The sequence below is a fragment of the Cervus canadensis genome, chromosome 4 (assembly GCF_019320065.1).
Source record: "Cervus canadensis isolate Bull #8, Minnesota chromosome 4, ASM1932006v1, whole genome shotgun sequence".
NCBI classification, from domain to species: Eukaryota; Metazoa; Chordata; class Mammalia; order Artiodactyla; family Cervidae; genus Cervus; species Cervus canadensis.
In genome coordinates, this window is record NC_057389.1 from 29,230,471 (window position 1) to 29,257,669 (window position 27,199).

General features: G+C 36.4%; 2 protein-coding genes across 2 annotated transcripts in view; both read right to left on the reverse strand.

Moving 5' to 3' along the window:
* The window catches only part of FAM151B (family with sequence similarity 151 member B), a 30,653-nt gene extending 29,522 nt beyond the window's left edge, over nucleotides 1–1,131 (reverse strand). The window contains exon 1 of the mRNA XM_043464759.1: nucleotides 979–1,131. Coding sequence (XP_043320694.1) covers nucleotides 979–1,003 — 25 coding nt within the window. The 5' untranslated portion in view covers nucleotides 1,004–1,131. The remainder of the gene's footprint in view (nucleotides 1–978) is intronic.
* On the reverse strand, nucleotides 1,061–26,993 carry LOC122440811 (zinc finger FYVE domain-containing protein 16-like). Its single transcript, XM_043467516.1, has 14 exons — nucleotides 26,939–26,993; nucleotides 24,946–25,107; nucleotides 22,142–22,284; nucleotides 19,927–20,302; nucleotides 18,614–18,736; nucleotides 14,836–14,991; nucleotides 13,303–13,527; nucleotides 10,563–10,645; nucleotides 9,503–9,607; nucleotides 8,996–9,143; nucleotides 7,752–7,832; nucleotides 7,507–7,630; nucleotides 4,537–4,556; nucleotides 1,061–1,230 (listed from the first exon to the last, which is right to left on the reverse strand). Exons 2-14 carry the CDS (start codon nucleotides 25,088–25,090, stop codon nucleotides 1,061–1,063), a joined length of 1,899 nt encoding a protein of 632 aa, XP_043323451.1. The 5' UTR covers nucleotides 25,091–25,107; nucleotides 26,939–26,993.
* Between the last annotated feature and the right edge of the window lie 206 nt (nucleotides 26,994–27,199).

The following is a 27,199-nucleotide window of genomic DNA, read 5'->3' on the forward strand; positions in this document are numbered from 1 at the left end:
CCGAAACTTGGAAGCAACCAAGATCTCTCTCAGAATATGAATGGATAAACTGTGGTTCACTCACACAACAGGATTATTACGGTTCGCTAAAAAGGAATGCGCTCTCAAGCTATGAAAAGACATGGGGAAAGCTTAAACACACATTACTAAGTGAAAAAGAGCCAATGTGGAAAGCCGATGTACTCTATGATTCCAACTACATGACGTTCTGGAAAAGACAAAAAAAATCTATGGATACAATAGAAAGATCACTGATTTTCAGTGGTTGGGGGGAAGAAGATAAGTAGGTAAAGCACAAAGGATTTTTAGGACAGTGAAACTATTTTGTATGATACTCTACCATGGACCATGTCATTCATTATACATTTGTCTAAACTCACAGATCCTGCACCACCAAGAGTGAACAATGTAAATGATGGACTTTGAGTGATTGTGATACATCAAGGCAGGCTCACAGATGTAACAAAAGTACCACTCTGAAGAGGAAGATTGATAATGGGAAGCTATGTATTTGTCCCTAGAGTAGGAAATGGCAAACCACTCCGGTATTTTTGCCTGCAAAATCCCAGGTCATGGGTTCGCAGAGGCCAACACGACTGAACACGCATGCGTATGTCAGGTAGGGCTGAATGGAGAACCTCCAGGTCTGCCACTTAGTATTCCTAAGAACCTAAAACTGCTCTTTTGAAAAAAAGAAATCCTTTACAAAAAGGCACAATATTCTTGCCATTCTCGAACTCCCCAAAAGCTTTTCGCGTTTTTAACGCCCACACTGGGAACCAAGGCTCTAGGCCAGCTGATTATGGGCACACGTGGAGAACGCGAACCACGAAGATTCAAAATAGGAAGGAGTGCCACCAGAGGAGACTCTCAAAAGGGCCCCCAACTACGGCACCGGGCCGGAGAAAATGTCCACTCACTGCAAGCCAACAGTGTGGAGCACGGTCTCAGACTCGGAGCCGGGGGAGCCCCGCTTACCAGGGCCCCCGGCGGGCGCTGTCATGGTGACAGTGAGCCTCAGTCTGCGCAGGCGCCGAGGGTGGGCACCTCTGACGACCCGTCACCGGTGGCGAGAAAACCCGACTCGACAGACTAAGAGGAGTGGCCTGCGAGACGGAGGCGGAAGAGGCTGAGGAGCAATGCGCACGCGCAGAGGCTGCAGCTCGAGTTTCGCGGGTGCGCGGTCCTGCCGGCTGTTGTTCGCGTCCAAGTGTCGCGCGACTTGCTCTTCTGAAAAGCAGTCACAGTAGTTCTGTAGAACGTCTCGTCAGGGAGGACGGCGGCTGTGTTGAGACGCCTAGCTGCTGCAGTGGGGCACGAATTTCCAAAGTTCGATATATATATTTTTCTTTTTAATTTGATAACATCCTAAAAAATGACATGAAATCATAGCTTCATAAAGATGAGTATTCCTGCATGAGGAGGCTGAAATGCTAAGTCACATTTTTTCTGTCCCCTCTTCTTGCTGACGGTTTTCTTTAGAAACACTCCTGTCAGAGTCTCCCACCCAGCGCCTTCTTTGCCCTCCCTAACTCCTTTCCACAACCAAGCTGGGATTGGAAAAAGCGCCAGTGGGGTCAGACTGATGAGAATTAGCAACGTATCACTGCCGTATTCTAGTACTGTAACTAATTCCACTCAGTCTGTCAGTTGTAAAATTAGGATAACAAATAGCACACGTTACATAAAGGACAAATGGCAGTCCTTCTCGCCCAACTCTGCAGATTTTGACATAGGTTAAGTCCAGACGAGATGCAATTATCTCACTGTGTCTTCAATTAGGCTGGATTTCCTCAAGATCAAAAGATTTCTTGAGTTTCAGAAAACACTAAATTTCAATGACTTCACTTATCTTAAAGAAAAATCTTTCTGGAGACATACAATTGATCGGCTTGTATTTGATCTGCATTTCCTAATGATACAAAATGTTACACATTTAAAGGGTACAATTTACAATTGAGTGTAGTCATAGCATTGTGCAGCCAGCACCACAATTTTAGAACGTCTCCATCATCCAAAGCAGTCACTCCCCATTTTCTTCCTAAATTTAGGGAGCCACTAATCCACTTTCTGGCTCTATGAATTTGCCCATTCTGGACATTTCATTTAAATGAGATCATACTGTTATTTTGTGACTGGCTTCTTTCACTTAGCAGGTTTTCAAGGTTCATCCCTATGGTAGCATGTATCAGTACTTTCTTGTTTTTTGTGGCCAAATAAATTTTCATTGTTTGCATATACCACATTTATTTGTCCATTCATCAATTAATGGATGAACCATTGCATTGTTTCCATTTCTTGACTACTAGTGAATTTTGACTGCTATAAACACTCTTGTACAAAATTCTGTGTGGAAGTATATGTGGATGTATTTCTCTTGGGTATATACATAGGAGTGGAATTGCTGGTTCATATGTTAACTCATGTTTATCTTTTTGAGGAATTGCCAGTTTTGCCAAGCAGCTACATAAGACATTTTACATTCCCACCAGCAATGTATGAGGGTTCCAGTTTCTCCACATCCTCGCCAATACTTAAAAAAAGTTTAATTATAGTCATCGAAATGAATATGAAGTAACATCTCATTGTGGTCTTTGTGTATTGCTAGTGACTAATAATGCTTAACTATTTACAAGTGCCTATTGGCTTTTTATATATTTTCTATGGAGAAGTGTCTATTCAAATTATCTGCACATTTTAAAATTAGGTTATTTGTGGAGATTTTGTTGAATTGTAAAAATTTTTTGTAAAGTCTGACTACAAATTCCTTAACAAATGTTTGATTTACAAATATTCTCTTCCATTTTACAGGCTGTCTTTTTCTTTTTAAGTAATTTATTTTTGGCTGTGCTGAGTCTTTGCTGCATGCAGGCTTTCTCTAGTTGCTAAGAGTGGGGGCTATTGTAGTTGTGGTGTGCAGGCCTTCTCACTGCAGTGGCCTCTCTTACTGTGGGGCATAGGCTCTAGGCGCGCTGGCTTCAGTTGTAGTTCAAGGGCTCTAGAGCTCGAGCTCAGCAGTTGTGGTACACAGGCTTGCTTACCCACAGCATAAGGAATCTTCTCAACCCAGGGATCAAACCTGTGTCCCCTGCGTTGGCAGGCAGATTCTTATCCACTGTACCACCAGTGAAGTCCCGCAGGTTGTCTTTTCACTTTCTAGATCATACCAGTTGCAGTGCAAAAGTTTTTTTTTTTTTTTTAGTACAAAAGTTTTTATGACCTGTTGATCACCATATTGGGGCAATATTTTTTAGATTTTTATAGTAACTGGCTCAAACTTACTCTTAACTGTCCATTTTTTAGAACTATATAGTGGAATATGTAAAGAATCTGCCTGCAATGCGGGAGACCTGGGTTTGATCCCTGGGTTGGGAAGATACCCTGGAGGAGGCCATGGCAACCCACTCCAGTATTCTTACCTGGAGAATCCCCATGGACAAGAGGAGCCTAGTGGGCTACAGTCCATGGCGTCACAAAGAGTTGGACATGACTAAGCACAGCACAGCAAGTGGAGTAAGTGGCATGAGATAATGATGTCTGATTATCTTGAAAATACTCCAGCAAAGAAATCAAGAGGTAAATGAAGCAAAAGTGGAAAATCTTGATTAACTTTTGAATCTGAGGATTGTTATAGGAATGAGTACATGGAATTTCATATTACTAAGATTTTCTCTATTTTCAAATGTTTGGAAAATTTTATAGCAAATATGTGTGATTACTTTTCATTTTTTTCCCACAAAGGAAGGGTTTCATGTGTTAAGGGTACATGATACATTGAAGAAAGATGATGTACAGGGCTTTATGAAGATAGAATGTGAAAAATGGGCATTGACCTGATAGTTTGGAGCTGCTTTTGATGACATATTTAAATATTTAAATAGGAATAAATGATATAAAGATAAGTTCTAATTAACCTGATCTGGGTATAGGTGGTGAGATTATATGTACTCCTCCTCTAGGAGTGGAATGAGATGAGGTGTCTGTGGAAGTATGACCTGTGATTCTGGTTAATTTCTCCTGATTTTTTTTTCAAGTTTCAAATATTTTCTTATTCATACAGTATGAAGCTTCCTGAAGATCCCACAACATGATGTTTTATGCAGAAGAAAAACTAAACATTCAACATAAACCATACCCTACCCACCCACCCACCCACCCACACTAAAAAAAAAAGAAAAAACCCTCATTCCCCAGTAAGGAAATAATGTTTACACTATTTTTCTGTAATGCCAGCCAAGATATGCACAAGCAAGAGAAAGCATTTGCTAAAATATCTGTAACAAATATTTATGTACAAAAAATTCACAAAAGACCAGCTCCCCTCTTGAAGAAGAGCACATGACAGTTGACATCGAAACAGATCAAACCACTGGCTGGGATTATAAGCCACCTACTGATTTATACTCCAGTCTATAAAGCCTTCCAATTGGCTATATTCTATTCTGCCATTAAACCTACTTCCCAATTTTTAAATATTCTTGCAATATTTGTATTTCCCAGATGAGTTCCATCACTTTTTAATTTCCCATTGCCTACCGGTACTTAACAGTTTATTTCTTTAAACACAGAAAGCATAAATTTAATATCTAAGGTGATACAAATTTACCTGTTTCTACTAATTCCTGCTTCTGGAATCTAGTTCCCTCACATGCCTTTTCAGTTTGTGTGTGTGTGTGTTTTGTTTTTACTGTGTGCAAATAGATACCATATTTGAAAATTAATTTGAGACCTACAATTACTTTCTATGGAGAGAATTTACAGTTCTATTCCTCCTAGCACCTGAAGGAGGCATCACCAGTGGGGGACCACCTTAAAGCAAGTTGAATGCTTGAGTCTTTGGGAGATGTAGGCAATTCTAAACTTGGCTGTAATTTTACATAATTTATATTTCTGGTTCATCTTCATCCAAAGGCCAAAACCCTCTGAGGGAATCTCAGACTACTGTAGGGGACTATTGTAGGGGACTATTCTGTCGGATTCACAATTCCTGTTAGATTCACCATCTTGTGTGGGTCTTGAACTTTGATATCTGTCCCCCTTACCCCATTAGGCTATCATATTAGGGGACCATGCTCACTTCTTTTTTTTTGACTGGATGTTCCATACTGTCTTAAAATCTCTTTGAGGTTTTAAGATTCTTTTTGTATTTTAATCAGCTTTGGTTTTTTAGCAAAAGCATACTCTAAATATCCTAACAAGCAATTTGGAGAGAGAGAGTTTCCCACAGTCCCATCTTTGTTCTTACATGGCCAAACCTACTCTTTCTCATGGTATTCTCTGTACTTAGCACATACTCCTTGTGGCATGCAATCCATAAATGTTGATAAGAATTACGCTTAATTTTGTCAGAGCAATTTTTTTTTTAGAAATTTTTACTTAGAGCTGCTGTAAGATACCAGTATTTTGTTTCAGTTACCTAGTATTAGTTGCTTTATGTAATTAACCAACAGAAAATGTAGCAGCTTAAAACAACAGACATTTTGGACTCAGTGGGAGAAGGAAAGGGTGGGATGATTTGAGAGAATAATACTCAAACATATATTTACCATATGTAAAACAGATAACCAGTGTGAGTTTGACTCATAAAGCAGGGCACCCAAACGCAGTGCTCTGTGACAACCTAGAGGGAGGGATAGGGTGGGGAGGGACGGCGGAGGCGGGGTTCGGGATGGAAGGACACATGTATACCTATGGCTGATTCATACTGACGTATAGCAAAAACCATCACATTGTAAAATAATTATCCTCCAATTAAAATAAAAACACAACAAAAAACATACTTATATCTGAGATTCAGAAATCTAAGAACTGCTTAGTTGGGTGGTCTCTGGGACAGTACAGTCAAGCTGTGGTTGGGGCTGCAATTTGAAGTCTTGACTAGGGTTGGAGGATCCCCTTCCACTTTCCTGGCAGCTGACTTCCCCAAGAATGAGTGACTCAATAGAGAAGGAGAAAGAGAAAGGGACAGACAGGGAGGGAGAGGTGGGGAGAAATGTACCAAAGATGGCAGCCATAGAACTTTTATAATGTAATATTGGAAATAACATCCCATCCCTTCTTCCATATTCTATTAGTCACAAACACCAACAGTGGTACAATGTGGGAAGTGACTACACAAGGGTGTGAATACCAACAGGCAGGGATCATTGTGGGCTATTTTGGAGGCTGGCTAGTATCTTATTTTACCAAAAGGGGGGAAAAAAAACAACTTTATATTCAGAGGTTCAGAATAAAGCACTTGAATTAGACATATTTCTTCATTTGTAAAAACATGAAAATATGGCTGTAATTTTCTCAATGCGAATGCAGATGTTTTCCAAAAGGTGTTAAATATTGTATATCATCCCAACCTAAGCTAAATCCAAAACACAGACTATAAAGAGAAGATTTAAACATACTAAAAATCAGATGTAAAAAACAAAAAAACAATGTGTCAATTAAGTGGTAACAGATAAATTTAGATGGTGAGGCTTAGTATTGAGTAAGAAAAAAAAATAAAGGTTTTAAATATAGCTCAAATACAAAATAACCCTGCAAGTATTTTTGTAAAAATTTGTTATGAGAAAAATAGTCCTCCTACTGAAACATATGGTCATAATCCCAATAATGGATATTCTTCTTGTCTTTCTGCCATTAAGATTGCTTTTATCAATCAAATAGTAGTTTGAGAAGCAGTGAAACTTTTTTAAGATAGAAGCCACATAACTTTTCTAAGTAGAAGCCACATAATCAAAAGTACCTGAGGAGATGACACTGTGTTCTTCAGTGTAAACAGCACACTATATTTTGTATAAAAAATGAGGGGGAAAAAATAAAAATATATATTCCTATTTGCTTCTACTGTACCTAAACCTTGGGAAGATACACAATAATAAAGATCACTTCTTATTGAGATTGGAGAGTGAGAAGAACAAGATACATGCATACAAAGTCGGCAGGAAAATGTATATTGATAAGTTTTTAACATTTCTGATTTTTTAATGTTTATATATTATATATGAACCATTATTTTAACCACAAAAGAATAAATTAAAACCTAGGATTGTTCAGAGGTTTCTGGTTTATTTCAAGATATTTTCTTTTAAAACTTGAGTCAAGTTATCAAAGTTATGCTTGCTATTAAAAAAAACCTTGTATTCTTATAAAACAATATTTAAATCTAGGCTGTTGAAACACCATAGTCAGGCTACTCCTTTTATGATTAAATTATAAGGAAAGATATTCACACAACACAGAAGACTCTTTAAATTGCCTTAAGAGGGAAAATTCAATGTTTTGACATATTATCTACTCTTCAGATGCTCACCTCTTGCTTGAGGTAGACCCGAATATTAGTCATGTTCTAGTTCTTGGCTGCAGAGAAGGCAATGGCACCCCACTCCAGTACTCTTGCCTGGAAAATCCCATGGACAGAGGAGCCTGGTAGGCTGCAGTCCATGGGGTTGTGAAGAGTTGGACATGACTGAGTGACTTCACTTTCACTTTTCATTTTTATGCACTGGAGAAGGAAATGGCAACCCACTCCAGTGTTCTTGCCTGGAGAATCCCAGGGATGGGGTCGCACAGAGTCGGACACGACTGAAGTGACTTAGCAGTAGCAGTAGCAGTTCTTGGCTGAGTGATGATTCACCTAAGTTTGAGGTATTATGCTTTGTAACTTACATATATTCTTTTGTAAGTATCAAATACATTTTTAAAAGGAGACAGAAAACATCTTTACATTAAAGCAATCTTAAAGAAGAAACTCATACCTTCAACTATGCTGGACTTAGCAAGAAATCCTGAAGATGCTTTTAGAGCTCCATTGAATACCACAAAGCTTGCACCTGTCACTGATTAAAAAAAAAAATAACCAATAATAATTATGTTTTAAACTGTTCTTTTTATGGTATATGATATTTGTTAAATGCATGGTCAGAGAAGTTCTGCCATGCCACATAGTGTAGCCAAGGGAAAAAAAAGTAGAAGAAAGGTGTGTGTATGGAGGGGTATTGCTTAAATATACACACAAGCAAGAAGTCTCTGAAAGGATATACCAAAAATTGATAATGTTGGTTTGGTTGTCTGTAGGGAGTGGAAAAGGGTAGTCTGGGGGGTCTAGGGAGGAAAGGAGATTTTGCAGTGTAAATACTTATACCTTGTGAATTTTGTCTACATAAGTATTTATCAAACAAATGTTAAATTCTTAAATTTTAATTTAAAATTAATTTGAATGGAAAAGATGTCAATGGTATGTTTAAAAAGGCACAATATAAAGTATCTAGTATAAAATCATCTAATCAACATATATATCAATATAAGAAGGAAATATCTTAAAATGTCAACAAAGGCCACATCTCACACTTTTTTCTTTTTACTACTCCTTGAAACACGTTTTCCAAGCTTACTACAAATAAGCATACATACTTTTATAATCAGAGGAAAAAATTTTATTAGCAGTCAGAATGTCTATTTTAAATGTTATTTTATAATAATGTATTAATTTTATGGAATACTCACTTCTACTTAACTCAATTTGTTAGGATCTGTATTGCAAGGATTTGGTAATCACAGCAGTCATTGAGACCATTCAGCCGAGTAATGTAATCTTTATCATTTTTACATTCCTGGACACTTAAGAGTTTTATAAATCATTCTTACACTTATCTACCCTGTGCTTCCTGCTATTAGGAGTTGCAGCAGAGCTTGCAAAACACTCTTTGGCAAAAACACTCCAGAGAACGCACTATATGAGACACACTAAACCTGAAGACATCAAAATAAATACTGTACCCCGAGTCTTTAAACCTAACGTTGCCCAAGATAAACACACACACACACACACACAAATTAGAAGCAATTTTTTTCTGTTTGTATAGCTAAATATTTAAAATATACTGTTTCATCATCTTCAATTCAGGAAATAAGTAAAACATCTATATATATACATTTCCTCTTTGAAAGGAATTCTATTTTTTGATGGTTTTATGGATCAACACTAGGAACCAATACTCACCTTTTCTAGGATGGCCAGTAGCACTGTTGGCCTGTGTCTGATAAACTCCATCATTCTGTATACAGACTAGATGAGAATCTGCTTCTGTACTAAAACTAGCTCCAATGCTAATGACATGCTCATTAGAAGAATTTATTACTTTCATTACCTAGGGAAAAAATACTCATTTAGAAATATTTTTAACATTTTATGCCTTTATTAGTTGCAATAATTCAGAGTCATATTTCTGACCACCTTTATCAAGCTTTTAGTCTGGACAACTCCCTGAGTCAGAAACAAATGTTTTAAGATAAAATTACCTCAATTAAAATACAGATAAAAATAGTAAGAAAAAGAAAAAATAGAATTAAACATATCCTCTATTAGGAAACAAATCTTAAATTTTAACAATAACTTTTTCCTGCCATTATATATTAGTCCAATTCAGAACAAGAAATTTAACACACTTCTAAAGAAATCTAATGTTCAATATTATTTTCAAAACTTGAATCAAGTAATTATACTTACATCATTGTATTTTTTCCGAGGTATTTTTATGCAGCTCTTCCCCATTTCCATATGAATCAACAGCTGATCTATATTATGCAAGGTATACTGGTAATTTCGAAGGTCCTACATAAAACAATGATATTTCATAAAACTCATACTACTATTCATGAACATTTACCCATTCATTAAATCTTTCTTTTAAAGATTATCTGTCATTTTTAAACTTGTCATACATAACTACCAAAATGCCATCCAGAAAGCATTGCCAACTTCACAAACTAATCCTTCCAGCTACTTTATAATAATATAAAAATATTCTCAGGAAGAACTCTAGTATTTGAGGGTGATCTACTCTTTTCTTTGGGGCTTCCCTGGTGGCTCAGATGGTAAAGAATCTTCAGTGTGGGAGACCTGGATTCAATCCCTGGGTTGGGAAGATCCCATGGAAAAGGAACTGGATACCCACTCCAGTATTCTTGCCTGGAGAATTCCATGGACAGAGGAGCCTGGCGGGCTACAGTCCATGGGATCACAGAGTCAGACACCACTGAATGACTAACACTTTCACTCCTCTCTCCAGTTATACGTCTTCCAAAATAGGTCTTCTAACTGAACATTTATAAATAAAAGCAAGTCCACTGAAATACTTTTCTATAATAAAAGGTAAACACAAAATTAGAGAAATTAGAGTACAAGGGAACCAGAAATCACCTAATCCAATAGTTCCTAGTAAAAATGAGATGACTTAGGCCAGCTTGCTCAAAATCACCAAACTGACTGTACTTTTACTAAAACTTCAACAACTGTGTAAATCTCACATTACCTAAATGTGTAAGCACTGCAGCTGAATAAATCATAGGCAATTTAAATCAGGTATACATAAATGAAGAAATGTGTTCTAAAAGCACTTCATCAAAAAAGCTCATTTATGTTAAATAAATTAGGATTTATTATAAATGAACTTTCATTATAACAAATATGCCAAATTAAAATAGAAAAAATAAATATATAAAATTTGCTAAATTAATTTTTTAAGTAGCAATATAATAATACTTAATAAAACAGTTCAATTACTCACAACAAGTAAGTTCATAATAGTGTGTCCTATTTCTCCAAAAAGAGGTTTTCGGCCTCTGATACTTGTTAAAGGAGCAGGATATGCTATATATAAGAATAGAAAACTGGTTACCATCAACAAAAACCAAAAGAAGCCTTGAATTTATTACAGCTAATTCTCATTTTTCAAAATTTATGAATAAATACCACTTATTCTGATCTTTGGGGAGAGTAAGAGGTGACGTTAACCCATATTGTGTATGTACTAGATGCTACACTGAACTGGGACCTCTATATATGGTGTCCTATTTAAATTGCATTAACAACCCAATTAGGCAAGTATATCTACACTTACTTTATAAATGGGAAGTAGAGACAGAGATTAATAACCCTGCTTGTGGTTTCTAAGCTAAAAACTATTAAAAGAGATATGTAACCAGGATTGCCCAATTCCAAAGCACTTAATCTTTTCATCATACATGTTGTTTACAAACATCATAATGTCTGCAAAATTACCATAACTGGCTGGACCTCTATAAAGTTCTCATAATTTAAAAAGAAACATTCTGAAAACTTAAAACAAAGTATGAAAAATTCAAGATTTTTAAGGGATTTGTAATTAATGTTCAGTTGTGTTAATTAAGGATGATATAGTTCTTGGATCACCATGATAAAAGGAACATGTAGGAAGACAGTGCAAAGAAGTGACGTGGAATCTGTCACCTAACTACTTTTCTCTTTCTCTAGGACACCATAAACACTGCACACCAAAAAAGAAAAGTACCTCGGTGGCAATGCAGCAGGACTTCTGAAGAAAAGGAAAGTAAGAACAGGAAGATGAGACTATTTCTATGACGGTAAAAATCAGACATGTTAAACTGAGAATTTCAGTCCTCAGCTTAGGTTAAATAAATACCTATTTTAATACCTATTTTAATACCTTAAATTAAGTATTAAATTAAATCTTTAATACCTATTATATAGATGTACTTTCTTAAGACTCTAAGAAAACACACCTGACATTATCTACTTAAAACAAATTAAGTTAGGGCAACTCACATCTTTTGCTATTACAAACACATTTTTTTAGTTTTAAAAAATGACAACTAAGCTATTTGGATGACAGAGAATACAGAAAAAATGTAAGTTAGTGGCAAAACACATTAAAATGGTAAATAATATAATTAAGGTAAAGGCTGATTTTTTTACTTCATTGTATATGAATAAGGGAGCATCCTTTGCAACTTGATAGAGGTAATTTTACCTAAAACATTAATCTTCAAAAGGTTATGACTTAGAATGACATTCTGTCAGAGTTAAAAAGGGACTTCATAAATCATCTAACTCAACATTTAATGATATTCCAAATAGCCTCAACATAAAAGTGCAGGAAATTGCTATTTGAAAATTATTAATTTCAGACAGTTTTCAGTCTTTAATCTTGGGACTCTAACTTTTGCCATGAACTTTTCCATAGGTATATTATCTCTAAAACAAAATAATCACACACATACACACACACCCCACAAATTCAAGTTCTAGTCTAAAGTGGCATGAACACCAATAACATCAAAATGCTGGTCTATCTAAAATCCAGCAAAACACAAAGAACTCGGAAAACAGAGACTAATTAACTTCTGTGTATAACTGGTAATTTTTCTCATTACCACTAAACAGCTGTCATAGTTTTCCAGCTCCAACCTGATATTTTGAGAAGTCTCTCAAAATATTACTCTGTGATTTTCCTATTTTCAGTATAAGAAAAACAGATTTAGTATATAGAAGTGATACTGGCAAAAATACTGGCCAAATTTACAGATTATTATGTTCCATAATGATTTAAGATTAGCCAGTAACCTAACTTTCCATAAAAATAACATACAAGTATTAGTATCAGAGACAAAACATGAGGCTGAATGGATGAAACACATGGCTCAGAATGCTATCTCTTAAGCTCTCTGGTTCACAGTACAAAACCTGAGATGAAAGTTAATTTTTTACTTCTTACAACACAATTTAATAGTATCACGTATTTAAATGGTAAGGACCATCCATTCAAATTAGAGATTAATAAATTTGCCAAATAGATTTAAATGTATGTCTCTTTCATGGAATTTGTCCATTTTGAAATAGAAATAGTCACTTTTATAACTTCTCTACATTTAATTTTCCTCCAAGAAAATATCCATTAAATGAGAAGCAAATGCCTACATTTTCCTTATATGTGATATACTTTACATGCAATAAATAAATTACTCTTTTTTGTAAGGGACAAAAGTTTAACACATAAATTATTTTAGCTTAGAGATAACCTTAGAAATATACATAAGCCTGGACTATTACTTCACAACCATTTATGTCTGGCATTATAGTATGTACAAATTGGGGTAAGGAACAATGATTTACCTTCTTAATATATAGGCAACATAACAAAATGAACTCCTTACAGGAAATACTTTTAAGAAAACTTTTCAAGGTTTTCTGTGTTTGGTCTCGAAGTTCAAAAAATTTTTAAGGTAAGTTAATAATATAATAATTATGAACATCTAGAAACTCATAACATATCAAGGCTGTCTAGACTAATCTTGTACCAGAGGAGGGCTGTTTCAGAATTTTAAAAGTACATCAAAACAAAAGTAGTAAAACAAAAACAAAAACAAAAGTAGTCCCATTAATACATTAAAAATTCATTTTAATGATATGTGAAATTCTTATTTACAGTCAGTATATGAACCTATATAACTTATTATTCTAAAACTTACCTTTATATTCTGCACCCAATCTCAACATTAAACGCATAGGAAAAACCTTTGCCCAGGGAATCTCTAGCTTCTGGATAAGAATTCCACAAAGAAAAGGATTACTTGGTAATAGGAGATCATCAAGTTTCTGAAAAGTAGGTGTAATAAATAAAAATCCTCCATGATCCTTGCTGCTGAGAAAACTCTCAGTAAAGGTAATACTGTCCAAGTTTTCTATATATTTTCCTAGAAATAAAATCATTAATAAAAAGATTTTGAATTGTTTTGAAGTGGCATTCTGAGTCTGAGTGTCCCAATATAAACTTTCTTAAAGAAAAGCAATATATTTTCCTTACTTTCACTCTTGAAGAAGCATTAAATACCTTGTGTGCATAAAGTGCAGTTATTTCTGCGGATTGGGAATTGTGAACAAAAATTTGAGAATGTTTCTAACCACAGGTGTTTTTAAACTTTTCTCCTTACTTCATGGTCAAGTGAAAAGCCTTTCCATGGTTTCTGGTCAACTGTGGTCCAAAAATACCAAATGGAAAATTAAATAAATCTCTTGCTATCCTGCCCCGCCCCACTGGGATGTGAAGCACACCATGGGTCGTTTGTCCAGCATGCTCACACTGCATATGCTACAGGCCACTAGTCGCTCAGGAGCAGTCTCAGTTATTGGATCAACTGTTACAGTTACTGTGCTTGTGTTCAGGTAACCCTTGTTTCTCTTAATATTGGCCCCAAGGCACAAGAGAAGTGATGTTGGCAATTCGGATGTTCTCTTACTCTGCCTAATTTGTAAATTAAGCTTCATCATAGGTATGTATGAAAAAATAGTATGTGTGTGGTGTTTGTGTGGCTCAGCTGGTAAAGAACCTGCCTGCAATGCAGGAGACCCCAGTTCGATTTCTGGGTCAGGAAGCCCTCCCGTGAAGGGAGAGGCTGCCCACTCCAGTATTCTTGGACGTCCCTGGTGGCTCAGACACTGCCTGCAATACAGGAGACCTGAGTTTGATCCCTGGGTTGGGAAGATTCTCTGGAGGAGGGCATCGCAACCCACTCCAGTACTCTTGCTTGGACAATCTCCATGGAGAGAGGAGCCTGGTAGGCTGCAGTCCATGGGGTCGTAAAGAGTCGGACACGACTGAGCACAGCACATATATATATATATACATATATGCTATTTTTCATATAGTATATATATACTACAGAAAAATAGTACAATAGGGTTCAGTACCATTTCCAGTTTTAGGCAGCCACTGAGGTCTTGGAACTTATCCCCTGCAGATAAAGGGGGACTACTGTGTAGACACATAAAAAGATCAAGAAGGTAAATATATTTTACCTTTCAAAATAGAAAAGAAAACAATAAAGACACTAATCACGTAAAATGTTAGATTTAAGGAGACTGAAAATGATGACTAAGCTCTTTTAAGTAATCAGTAATCTCTTCATAAAATAAACCTTTAGTATAGTTAGCACTGCTAAAAGCAAAAATGCCCCTCATTTACCCATCCCCTGGTCTGAACAGTTAAAAATAAAATACTGTACCTTTCAGAGCATCCTTATAAATGGTGATAAACAATCTGAAGATGTCCTTAGGAATAGTATCTTCATTTGGCAAACATAACAATAGAATAATAATTTCTGCCTGTCCCAAGCCATGCAATCCATTGGTTGAGAAGTACCAGTATTTGTCTGAGGAATCTTAAGTGACAAAAGCAAACAACTATAAATGTCAACTTCTAATTGTCCTATGCATGAAGCACAACTTTTCAAACTCCTTATTTCCCCAATGTTCTCACAAAAACTTTAAACTGAATTGTATAAGATTACTTGTGTAACTGTGTAAGATTACTTCAATAGTTTTGGCCTCAGGTCAAATAACAGGGAGGGAACACAGCCCCTTACTGAGCATGGCCCCGCCCATGAGAACAAGATTCAGTTTCCCCCTCAGTCAGTCTCTCCCATCAGGAAGCTGGCATAAGCCTCTTATCCTTCTCCACCAGAGGTGGACAGAATGAAGACCAGCATCAGAGAAAATTAACCAATCTGATCACATGGACAACAGCCTTGTCTAACTCAACGAAACTATGAGCTATGCCCTGTAGGGCCGCCTAAGACGGACAGGTCATGGTGGTGAGTTCTGACCAAATGTGGTCCACTGGAACTCCCCCAGTCGGTAGGTGCCCAATACGCTACTGGAGATCAGAGGAGAAATAACTCCAGAAAGAAAGAAGAGACAGAGCCAAAGCAAAAGCAACATCCAGTTGTAGATGTGACTGGTGATAGAAGTAAAGTCCGATGCTTTAAAGAGCAATATTGCAAGGAACCTGGAATGTTAGGTCGATGAATCAAGACAAATTGGAAGTGGTCAAACAGGAGATGGCAAGAGTGAACACTGATATTTTAGTAATCAGTGAACTGAATGGACTGGAATGGGTGAATTTAACTCAGATGACCATTATATCTACTACTGTGGGCAAGAATCCCTTAGAAGAAATGGAGTAGCCATCATAGTCAACAAAAGAGTCCAAAATGCAGTACTTGGATGCAATTTCAACAATGACAGAATGATCTCTGTTTGTTTCCAAGGCAAACCATTCAATATCACAGTAATCCAAGTCTATGCCTGGACCAGTAATGCTAAACAAGCTGAAGTTGAACAGTTCTATAAAAACCTACAAGACCTTCTAGAACTAACACCCATAAAAGATATCCTTTTCATTATATGGTACTGGAATGCAAAAGTAGATGCAAGAAATACCTGGAGTAATAGGCAAATTTGGCCATGGAGTACAGAAGGAAGCAGGGCAAAGATTAATAGAGTTTTGCCAAGAGAACGCACTGGTCATAGCAAACACCCTCTTCCAACAACACAAGAGAAGACTCTACACATGGACATCATCAGATGATCAATACCTAAATCGGATTGATTATATACTTTGCAGCCAAAGATGGAGAAGCTCTATACAGTCAGCAAAAGCAAGACCGGGAGCTAACTGTGGCTCAGATCATGAACTCCTTATTGCCAAATTCATACTTAAACTGAATAAAGTAGAGAAAACCTCTAGACCATTCAGGTACGACCTAAATCAAATCCCTTATGATTATACAGTGTAAGTGACAAATAGATTCAAGGGATTAGATCTGATAAACAAAGTGCCTGAAGAACTATGGACAGAGGTTCGTGACATCGTACAGGAGGCAGTGATCAAGACCATTCCCAAGAAAAAGAAATGCAAAAAGGCAAAACGGTTGTCTGAGGAGGCCTTACAGATACCTGAGAAAAGAAGAGAAGCAAAAGGCAAAGAAGAAAAGGAAAGATATACCCATCTGAATGCAGAGTTCCAAAGAACAGCAAGAAGAGATAAGAAAGCCTTCCTCAGTGATCAATGCAAAGAAATACAGGAAAACAATAGAATGGGAAATAGAGAGGTCTTCAAGAAAATTAGAGATACCGAAGGAACATTTCATGGAAAGATGGGTTCAATAAAGGACAGAAGTGGTATGAACCTAACAGAAGCAAAAGATATAAAGAAGAGGTGGCAAGAATATACAGAAGAACTATATAAAAAAGATCTTCATGACCCAGATAATCACAATGGTATGATCACTCACCTAGAGTCAGACAGCCTGGAATGTGAGGTCAAGTGGGCCTTAGGAAGCATCACTACGAACAAAGCTAGTGGAGGTGATGGAATTCCAGTTGAGATATTCTAAACCTTAAAAGATGATGCTGTGAAAGTGCTGCACTCAATATGCCAACAAATTTGGAAAACTCAGCAGTGACCACAGGACTGGAAAAGGTCAGTTTTCATTCCAATCCCAAAGAAAGGCAATGCCAAAGAATGCTTAAACTACCACACAACTGCACTCATCTCACACGCTAGCAAAGTAATGCTCAAAATTCTCCAAGCCAGTCTTCAACAGTACATGAACCGTAAACTTCCAGATGTTCAAGCTGTGTTTAGAAAAGGCAGAAGAACCAGAGATCAAATTGCCAACACCCACTGGATCACTGAAAAAGCAAGAGAGTTCCAGAAAAACATATGCTTTATTGACTATGCCAAAGCCTTTGACTGTGAGGATTACAACAAACTGGCCTGCCTCCTGGGAAATCTGTATGCAGGTCAAGAAGCAACAGTTAGAACTGGACATGGAACAACAGACTGGTTCCAAATCAGGAAAGGAGTACGTCAAGGCTGTATATTGTCACCCTGCTTATTTAACTTATCTGCAGAGTACATTATGCAAAATGCTGGACTGGATGAAGCACAAGCTGGTATCAAGATTGTCGGGAGAAATATCAATAACCTCAGATACGCAGATGACCACCACCCTTATGGCAGAAAGTGAAGAACTAAAGAGCCTCTTGATGAAAGTGAAAGAGGAGAGTGAAAAAGTTGGCTTAAAACTCAACATTTAAAAAAAAACAAACAAAAAAACTCAACATTCAGAAAACTAAGATCATGGCATCTTATCCCATCACTTCATGGCAAACAGATGGGAAAACAATAGAAACGGTGACAGACTTTATTTTGGGGGGGCTCCAAAATCACTGCAGACGGTGACCACAGCCATGAAATTAAAAGACGCTTGCTCCTCGGAAGAAATATTATGACCAACCTAGACAGCATATTAAAAAGCAGAGACGTTACTTTGCCGACAAAGGTCCGTCTAGTCAAAGCTATGGTATTTCCAGTAGTCGTGTATGGATGTGAGAGCTGAAGTATAAAGAAAGCTAAGCACCGAAGAATTGATTCTTTTGAACTGTGGTTTGGAGAAGACTCTTCAGAGTCCCTCGGACAGCAAGGAGATCCAACCAGTACATTCTAAAGGAAATCAGTCCTGAATATTCATTGGAAGGACTGATGCTGAAGTTGAAACTCCAATACTTTGGCTACTTGATGCGAAGAACTGACTCTCTTGAAAAGACCCTGATGCTGGAAAAGATTGATCGTGGGAGGAGAAGGGGATGACAGAGGATGAGATGGTTGGATGGCATCACTGACTCAACGGACATGAGTTTGAGTAGGCTCCGGGAGTTGGTGATGGACAGGGAGGCCTGGTGTACTGCAGTCCATGAGGTCGCAAAGGGTCGGATACAACCGAGTGACTGAACTAAGTAAAAATCTAAACTATTACTTCAAATCTCATTGCATGTAAAACTGCAAAATTTATTTATATTAATATTTGACTAAAAAAATCAATATCTAATACTGCTTATTTTTTTACAGTTGCGAATCAAAATTCAACCTGACAATGAAATTAATTATTCAGAAATCCTGCTTACCAATTAGGCCAAGAAAAATAAATCGTTACTTACAAAATGCTAACTTGACATTCACAAGCAGATTAGCATTTAAGACAAAAGTAACAGGACAAGAACCTTCGCCTTCAAGAAGCAAAATGATTTGTTCATGAGATGGGTGTTCTTCTACTACAGGCACTAAAACATAAAGATAACATATTAATTAGAATAAACAGGTCTCCTGTTAAATACGCCTATCATAAAAAAGCCACATTTATAAATCCGCCAATGACTTGATCTCAGTTAAAAAGCAAAAACACATGTCATGAAATCAATCAACAACCAGACAACTGTTATATACTACTAATTTTTACTTTTCAATTTATGTGAATATATTAAAATTAGAATACATATAAATTCTGATCAATTATATTACATATATAGTCTATGCACAAATATGTTGATTAAACAGCATACTGACACAATTTCAGCACCTTTAAGCTTTTAAGACAGTTTTCTAAAGTCAATTCCAATCTGCCAGCCACTCCAATTATAAATTCTGAAATTTGCAACTGTAAAAGTAGTCTAGACCCAAACTGTATATACTGCTTGCTGCGATATGCCTTAGGTCAGTGACAAGTGGCTAAGAAAGAACTTGACAATCGACAGGAAAATATACCAATGGCATACAAAGATCAGGCTTACAGTATTTTTGCCACTATCACTAGGATCATGAAATAGCTCCTACCTACAGAACAGAGATCCTAGCCTTCATTCTCCTACACTATCAGGCACAGAACATACTCATTTCATGTGGGATGCAGCATAATGCCTGGAGTTACATGGATGTATTCTTAGGGAACTATTCCAAGGTGGGAGATAGCCACAGAATCTCCAGCTTAAAAAGGTCCTTAGAGATCACCTATATTATCTTCTTTTACAAAGGAAGCTGAGGCCCAAAAGATTAAATTATGCTTCAAGTCATAGGTATATTATGTAGCAGATGAGGAACTAAAATTTCTATTTCTGTCATCCAATCCAATTCTCTTTTCTTTAGGCATTATGCATCTTTAAAAAAAAATGATATGGAGTCAAAACTAATACAGGACTTAAAGTCTATGAATTTTTCTGCTGTACTGGACTTTAAATTAGGGACCCAAATAAGTGAATCACATTCACATTCAAATAAACTCAAGAGGTCAGATCTTTTTAGAATTGTTTTTATACAGTAAGACTTTTTGTAAACTAGTGTTCCATGCCATCATACATATTTCAACCACAGTAAGTTTAAAAAAATAACATTTCATATATCAGAGACAAAACTCATCAATATAATCTTCTTTTAAAAAACAATAACAAAACTCCTTTTTAAATAAATGCTATCCTACCTGATCCCTTTTCTCCAGATGTAACCAGAAGGGGGGGCAAGCTGTCCTCATCATCAGGTAGAAGACTAACCTTATTGCAAACATTATCATCAATACCACACAATAACCTATAATCTGAAGCACTAGCAACAGGTAAACTGCTGTTAACCAAGACATCAGTAGGATCTGATGGCTCCTCGGTTTCTGCAAAAACATCATCATCTAGTGTAAAAGCAGCAGATGCAGGCAACCCCTCAGTTCCTGTGTTCGCAGGCAGTTTTTCCACAGGTGGAACCTGACAAGTAGGACTTCGAATTATCTCATTTCTTGTATCTCCTGTGTCACTGTTTGGTTCTTCCACTGGAATAGAATGGGCATGGTCCACTGTGTCTACCATCTGTGAAATACAGAGGACAAAGCCCAAATCAGTTCATGGTCTCTGCTCAAATGTGAAATATTGATTTCTACAGTCAAAAGATATCTTTTTAAAAAGAATAAATAAAATCAAAATGGGCTCAGAAATTCTTTAGAAGCCAAATTTCCCAAGAAACAGTACCATCTTGCTTCTAAATTCAAGTACACACAGGTTTAGCTTTACTATATGCTCAGGTAAGTGTGACTTTAATTTCATAGACTGGAAAAAGGAGGCAAGGAGAAATTCAGGATCCTATCCCATACCACAAAGTGAGCATGTTTATTAGTTCAACCCAAGGCACTCCTCCTCCTAATGACAAAAATGCCTGGCTGAGAGGTGGCAAGGAAGAGGAAAAGGGGAGAAGGAGGAGAGGGGAGTGGTTAGGAAGCAAAATGATCGATATATTCCACAACAGTAGCGATCTGGAATAAACTATACATTAAATCTGCTTCAATTAAGCCCCCCTCCACCCCCCGCTTTTTTAGACTGGCCAAACCTGAGTCAATAGAGAACTGTTTATGAACTCAAGTAATACTAGCCTCTGTAAAAATTCCATTTTGTTAAAATATTGATTGAGGGTAGGTGCTAGCTAAGGAACATACTTTTGGGAATTACTTTTGGTAATTACGGCTCCTTGTAAAACCTAGCTCATGAATTCTTACTGACAAACAACCTAAGTTTACATAGTATGGGAACTTGAAAAGAGGATACATGTGCATCTTGTCTAATATATGTACCCTGGATAAACCAGGTAACTGGCTCAGAGGAGATGCTCAATAAATCTCTGTTTAATGAATAAACAAGATTTCTACTTCATATGTTAATACTTGCTTTTGTAAGTATTATACTATTTTACAATTAAGAGTTCTTAGTGGGTTGGGATTCTATATTATGTCTTCTATTTAACACCTAGTACATCTCTGTAAATATAAACATATATACTACCATCAGATACGTCACTGAATGTTTGAAAATCATTAAACAAATTAGTCTAAATTGCCTTACTAAATCTCAGTTCTATTTCCCCATACTAGTGGTTCTCAAAATGTGGTCCAGTGATCTCAACACCCTTTCAGGAAGTCAGTAAGTCCCAGGATTTTCTTCATTTAGTTTAACTGAAACAACGTATCACAACAGACTGAATTTAGAAGTAGATGTAAGAATCTATCTTCTATTAAGCCAGATGTTAAAGAAATTCACACAAAATATAAAACAATGTTATTCCTCTCACTAAACTTTTATTTTGAAAACTCTTCATAAAAATATTATTTCTATTAATGAGTTTATTTTTATTTGTTTAAAATTTTTGTCAGTTTTAATTCAGTAATTATCAATAAACATAACCCACATAACCTATAGTTCTTTTGAGTTCTCAATAATTTTTAAGAGCATAAAGGGGTCCTGAGATTAAAAAAAAATTTAAGAATCATTGCCTTAAACTGGCATTAAAAAATAAAATTTAAAATATATTCACTACATCATATGTTTCTCATTTAATGAAGCTCAAAGAATTTTTTAAAAAGTACTCTAGTAATCGGGGGCTTCTCTGGTGGCTCAGTGGTAAAATATCCGCCTACCAATGCAGGAGAGGCAGGTTCAATCCCTGGGTCAGGAACATCCCCTGGAGAAGGAAATGGCAACCCACTCCAGTATTCTTGCCTGGGAAATCCCACGGACTGAGGAGTTTGGCAGGCTATAGTCTGTGGGGTCGTCAGAGTCAGATATGACTTAGCAACTAAACGACGACTCTAATAATCATACAAGGAATTACCTATGAAATAAAATTTTACTAATTAGCAAGTCATTCTTTAGATTCCTTACCAACGGCATATCGGGTAAGAGAGGACTAAAGTCTTCAGAACATCTTTTACTTCCAGATGATAATTTTGTTGTATCTGCAACTTCACCATTGGGCAATATACCATCTGCAAACCATACTCTCTTCTGTTCTTTGGAGCATAATCCTAGAATCAGTTTAAAAAAGTAATGCATTTTAATTTGATACTGCAATGATTTAATATTAAATAGGTCAGGAAAAGTTTTCAAAAGCTTTTTCTAACTATTGGCAAGCCCTGCATTGCAGGGTTTTAAGGCCTACAGAAATAGCTTTTTGTGATTCATCTACCTGGAATAGTTTTTTTTCCTAATTCCCACAAAGGCAGGGCTGGCCCTAGGAATCCCTTAGTCAAAAAAAGTGTAGACAGGAGAGGTTACACCTTAAAGACATCAAATGTAGATTTAAAGCCTATATTATTAAGGCTAACTTTGTGAGTATGGAGACCAAATAAAGTTTAGGGACTGAAGCACAGGGAGGGAAAATGGAATAGACCAGAGCGTGGAAGGTAAGCAAAGGAAAAAAGTATGAAGAACAGAAAAAAGAAGCATAAAAAGTCTAAAAAAAGAAATGGGATCATTTGGGCATCCGAGGTCAATTTCTACTTCTAACTTAACAGAAGCACGACATGTTTTGTTCTTATAATGTTGGATATTTACATTTTTAAATATAATTAATTTACATTTCTTAATAGTAATTAATATTTTCCTCTCAAATTTGGAGGAAATAACTAGATGTCAGCATAAATATCTGTTCTCTTTTGTTAAAAAGCATCTATGGAGGAAGGTTATTAAATTCCTACCAGATTTTAGAACATAACATCAAAAGGACCAACTTTCCATATCAAAATACAAATAACACTGAAAAAATTGGATTCATATATAATTTCTGCAACATGGGTGGATATATTTAAAAAGGAATCTTTCCTGTATTTGCAATGCTTCATAATTTAATAATTTTAAAGTCAATATAAGAAAATATATAAATATTTTAAAAAGCAGATTCATCATCTTTAGAGTTGTAATATATAACCATACATACTGAACCTCTTAAGTTACAATGATAAATAGAAAATAGCTATTAAGTTAGAGATAAGTGAAACTCAAAATAGTTAACAGAAATGCTTGAATTTGTCTGACAATTAGTTATTTTCTAGCATGTTACAGACTAACAGTTTATGTTGAAAAATATACACAGTACTGAATAGCACAGGGAACTACAGTCAATATTTTATAATAACCTATAAGGGAAAAGAATCTGAAAAAGAATATATATACATATATAACTGAATCACTGCATCATACACCTGAAAAGAACACAACATTGTAAATCAACTATATTTCAATTTGAAAATTAAATAAAAGTCTATACAGGTTTTACTCAAGATCCTACTACAATAGGTTGTAAAAACGAACAGAGAGACCAAAGGTTTTTAAATCTTTAAAAGTTTTTTAGAAGATATAAGAAACATTTTTCATTGTGGTGAAATACACATTTAAAAACAGATTTTTAAGGAAAGGGAGACATGCCAATTATTTACCTATTGTCTTTCAAATCCAAGCCCACCCTTCCACATGGTGCTCTTTGATACTCTCTGGACATCTGAAAAGCACAAGTCCCAGACCCCCTGCTAGTTGGTTCTGGTCAGGGTACTAATGACAGGCACTGGTTGAAGACTGAAAGGTGGGAAGAGAAGGAATTCTTTCTGTTTTTAGTTCCCGCCAAGATCTCTGCAGCAGCAGCACCACCAGATATACCTACATGTCCTGTGAGTTTCAGTACTCCTTACATCAATCAATTAATCAAGCTGGGAACACTCCTTCAGTCATCTTAACACCAATCCTATGAGGCTCCTTAATGGCCCCAGCATTTGCCACCTGGTGTTCCTCTAGAAGCAACAGCACCAGTCGCATGATGTGGTACCCTAATCCATGAACACCAAGTCTGAGAACCAAGCATCTCCTGGTATTCCTGTACTGAGTTCTAGTAACACTGACTCTCCCCTTTCATTCTCCCAACCCCAGGGATAGCGGCTGCTTCCTGCACTTACTAATCTCTGAGTCACTTGGTCACTCACTCAGTTGTGTCTGACTCTTTGAGACCCCATGGACTGCAGCACGCCAGGCCTCCCTGTCCATCACCATCTCCATGAGCTTGCCCAAACTCATGTCCATTGAGTCGGTGATGTCATCCAACCATCTTATCCTCTGTCATCCCCTTCTCCTGCCGCCTTTAACCCCTCCTAGTATCAGGGTCTTTTCCAATGAGTTGGCTCTTTGCATCAGGTGGCCAAAGTATTGGACCTTCAGCTTCAGCATCAGTCCTTCCAATGAACACCCAGGACTGATCTCCTTTAGGATGGACTGGTTTGATCTCCTTGCAGTCCAAGGGACTCTCAAGAGTCTTCTCCAACACCACAGTTCAAAAGCATCAGTTCTTCAGTGCTCAGCCTTCTTCATGGTCCAACTCTCACATCCATACATGACTACTGGAAAAACCATAGCTTTGACTAGACAGATCTTTGTCGGCAAAGTAATGTCTCTTCTTTTTAATACGTTGTCTAGGTTTGTCACAGCTTTTCATCCACCCTTGAGTGTCACGTGAGCATGCCCTTTTTGTTCTTCTACCCTTCTAACATACATACCCTTCATACCCTTCTAACTACTTCCCTGTATTAAGTTCCTTCTGGTAGCTAGTCTAGGTTCTCTATTCTCACTAGATTCCCTGAATATTAGAAAACTTCTATTTTAATAATTATCTTTAATATTAGACAGCATTTTCTTCTAGTTACCTTCAACACTTGGTTGTTTAAGTGCTGAGATTGGTAAAGTTGTAGGTGAAGGTATACTCAATGTTTGAGTCTCCTGAAGAGGCGGGACGGTGGCACACTCATCAGAATGATTAGATTTAAGATTAGAACCAGTTGGACTCATCATTCTTTCAAATGCCTGAGCTATAAAGGGAAAAAAAATTCATCTCAGATGTTTTTAAACTTCAAAGTAAGTTATGATAAATACTCTATTTTTCAAGTTGTAAGGAGAAAGAAATCAAATGGCGAAACAAGAAGTAGAACGTGGGAAAGATAATATTCTTACTTCCTTATTTTAGTTGGCAGCATTCTACTTCAGTATAAGCTACCAATTAGTTATTTCAATATAATTTTGGCTTATGTTTGGTATCTACTAAAGAAAATCACTGTTACTTAACATGACCATCTGTTTTTTGCCCTTGTACCCTTACAGTCTATTTCCAGTATAGTTCCTAGTGATTCTTTAAAGACATAAATCGTATCACATCATTCTTCTGTTTAAAATCCTTTAATGGCTTCCCTACTGAAATGAAAATTTAAGTTGTTACAGTGGCCCACAAGACCCTGTCTTAGTCTACATTTCTATTAATTCCGCCTCTGCTTTCCTAGTTAGCTGACATCATTTCTCACTAAAATCCTACCTACTCATCATGATACAGCCACTGAGGCCTTCTTGTTCAGCAGTGAAGCAAGCACTCTTCCAGGTTAGGGTCTGTGCTGTTACTGTTCTCTCTGCCTGGTATGTTCTGCCACATAGCTTTATTCTCTTATCTCCTTCAAGTCTCTGCTTAAATATCATCTTATCATAAACCCTTATTCTTACCACCTTTTAAAATAACCACCTCTTGCCCCTGAATCTGTTACCATCTATCCCTCTTACACTCTTTTATTTTGATTTAGAATATTATCACTATCTGATATTCTCTTTGCTATCCTATCCATCACTCCCCACATTCATAAGCTCTAGGAGATCAAAAAGTTCCATAAAAACAGGAAATATGTGTTGTTTTCAGCTGGATCTCTAAAGCACAGAACAGTGTCTGAACACTGTTGAATGATTTTGTATCCAAAGTACATGGAACAGCACTGGTAGCTCTCCCGTAAGCATTCCTCCAAATTGATCTGCTACAGATGCTGCCACTGCTACAATAATCTTCTTCAAGCGCCACTGAATTAGCACTCTCATGCAATGACTTCCACTAATCAAACATAATATTCAGAGTTTCAAAGTAATTTCCAACTTACCCTAAGTTTATGTAATGGCACTCACATGCATGCTTCTTTAAAACTTACAAAGTCTTAGCACAACTTCCTCATATCCAGTCTATAATGAAACTTCTTCCTGGAATTTGTCTTAAAAAAAGTCCTTGAGACATTTTTCTCCTATTAGTAATATTATTTTAAATGATCATGTCTACTATTTTCAACCCTGATGCTGGTGTTAAAGTAACTTATTTATGTTTTCTTATGGTGTATAAATTAATGATAAACAGAGCCACAAATGAAATTACATGTTATATCAAAACAGAATAAATAAAACAGATACCTAAATAAACAAATCCATTCAAAATATTTTCTTTAATAAACCAATGCTTGATCTCAGTTTCCTAGTAGATTTCTTTAATGACTGTATCATCTCTCCTGGATCCTTAAAGTCAGAATATATTTTAATGTTCACCTAAAAATCTGACTTGTCAACTCAAAGAATGTTTCAAATCTTCTTGGCTGCTTTATTTTTAACCAGGGAGATAATTATGTTGGAGCTTGCTCTAAGATTTCTTAATTCTAGCAGATTGCTTGGCCAGCAGCACCAGCAGCAGTCTTAAAGGCTACTGAAATGGCATAAGCAAAAGACAAAACAACTATAAGTACTTAAATTCTTCATAAAGACTGGTGGTATTATGGAATTATTAAAAGATTTATACTCTATTATCTTCCAGAGCAGAGGTCAACAGCAGGGAGTAAAGCAGCTTACCTCAGGCTAACAGACTCACATCAGAGCTTTTTGAAGAATTGCTGAAAAAATTTATCTTCATTCAAAAGAGAAAAACAAATTATTATCAAGTATTTATTCTCCTGACTAACAGGAAGCAGTACCTGAGCTAGTGCACAGGTATGGTCTAAAAAGTCCCAAGTAATATTTGCTGGGAATTAAACTGTCAACAAATCTTTAAAAATGCCAAGAAGTACTCAAAAGAACAAACGTGTATTTGAAGAAAAAAACAAACATAGACAT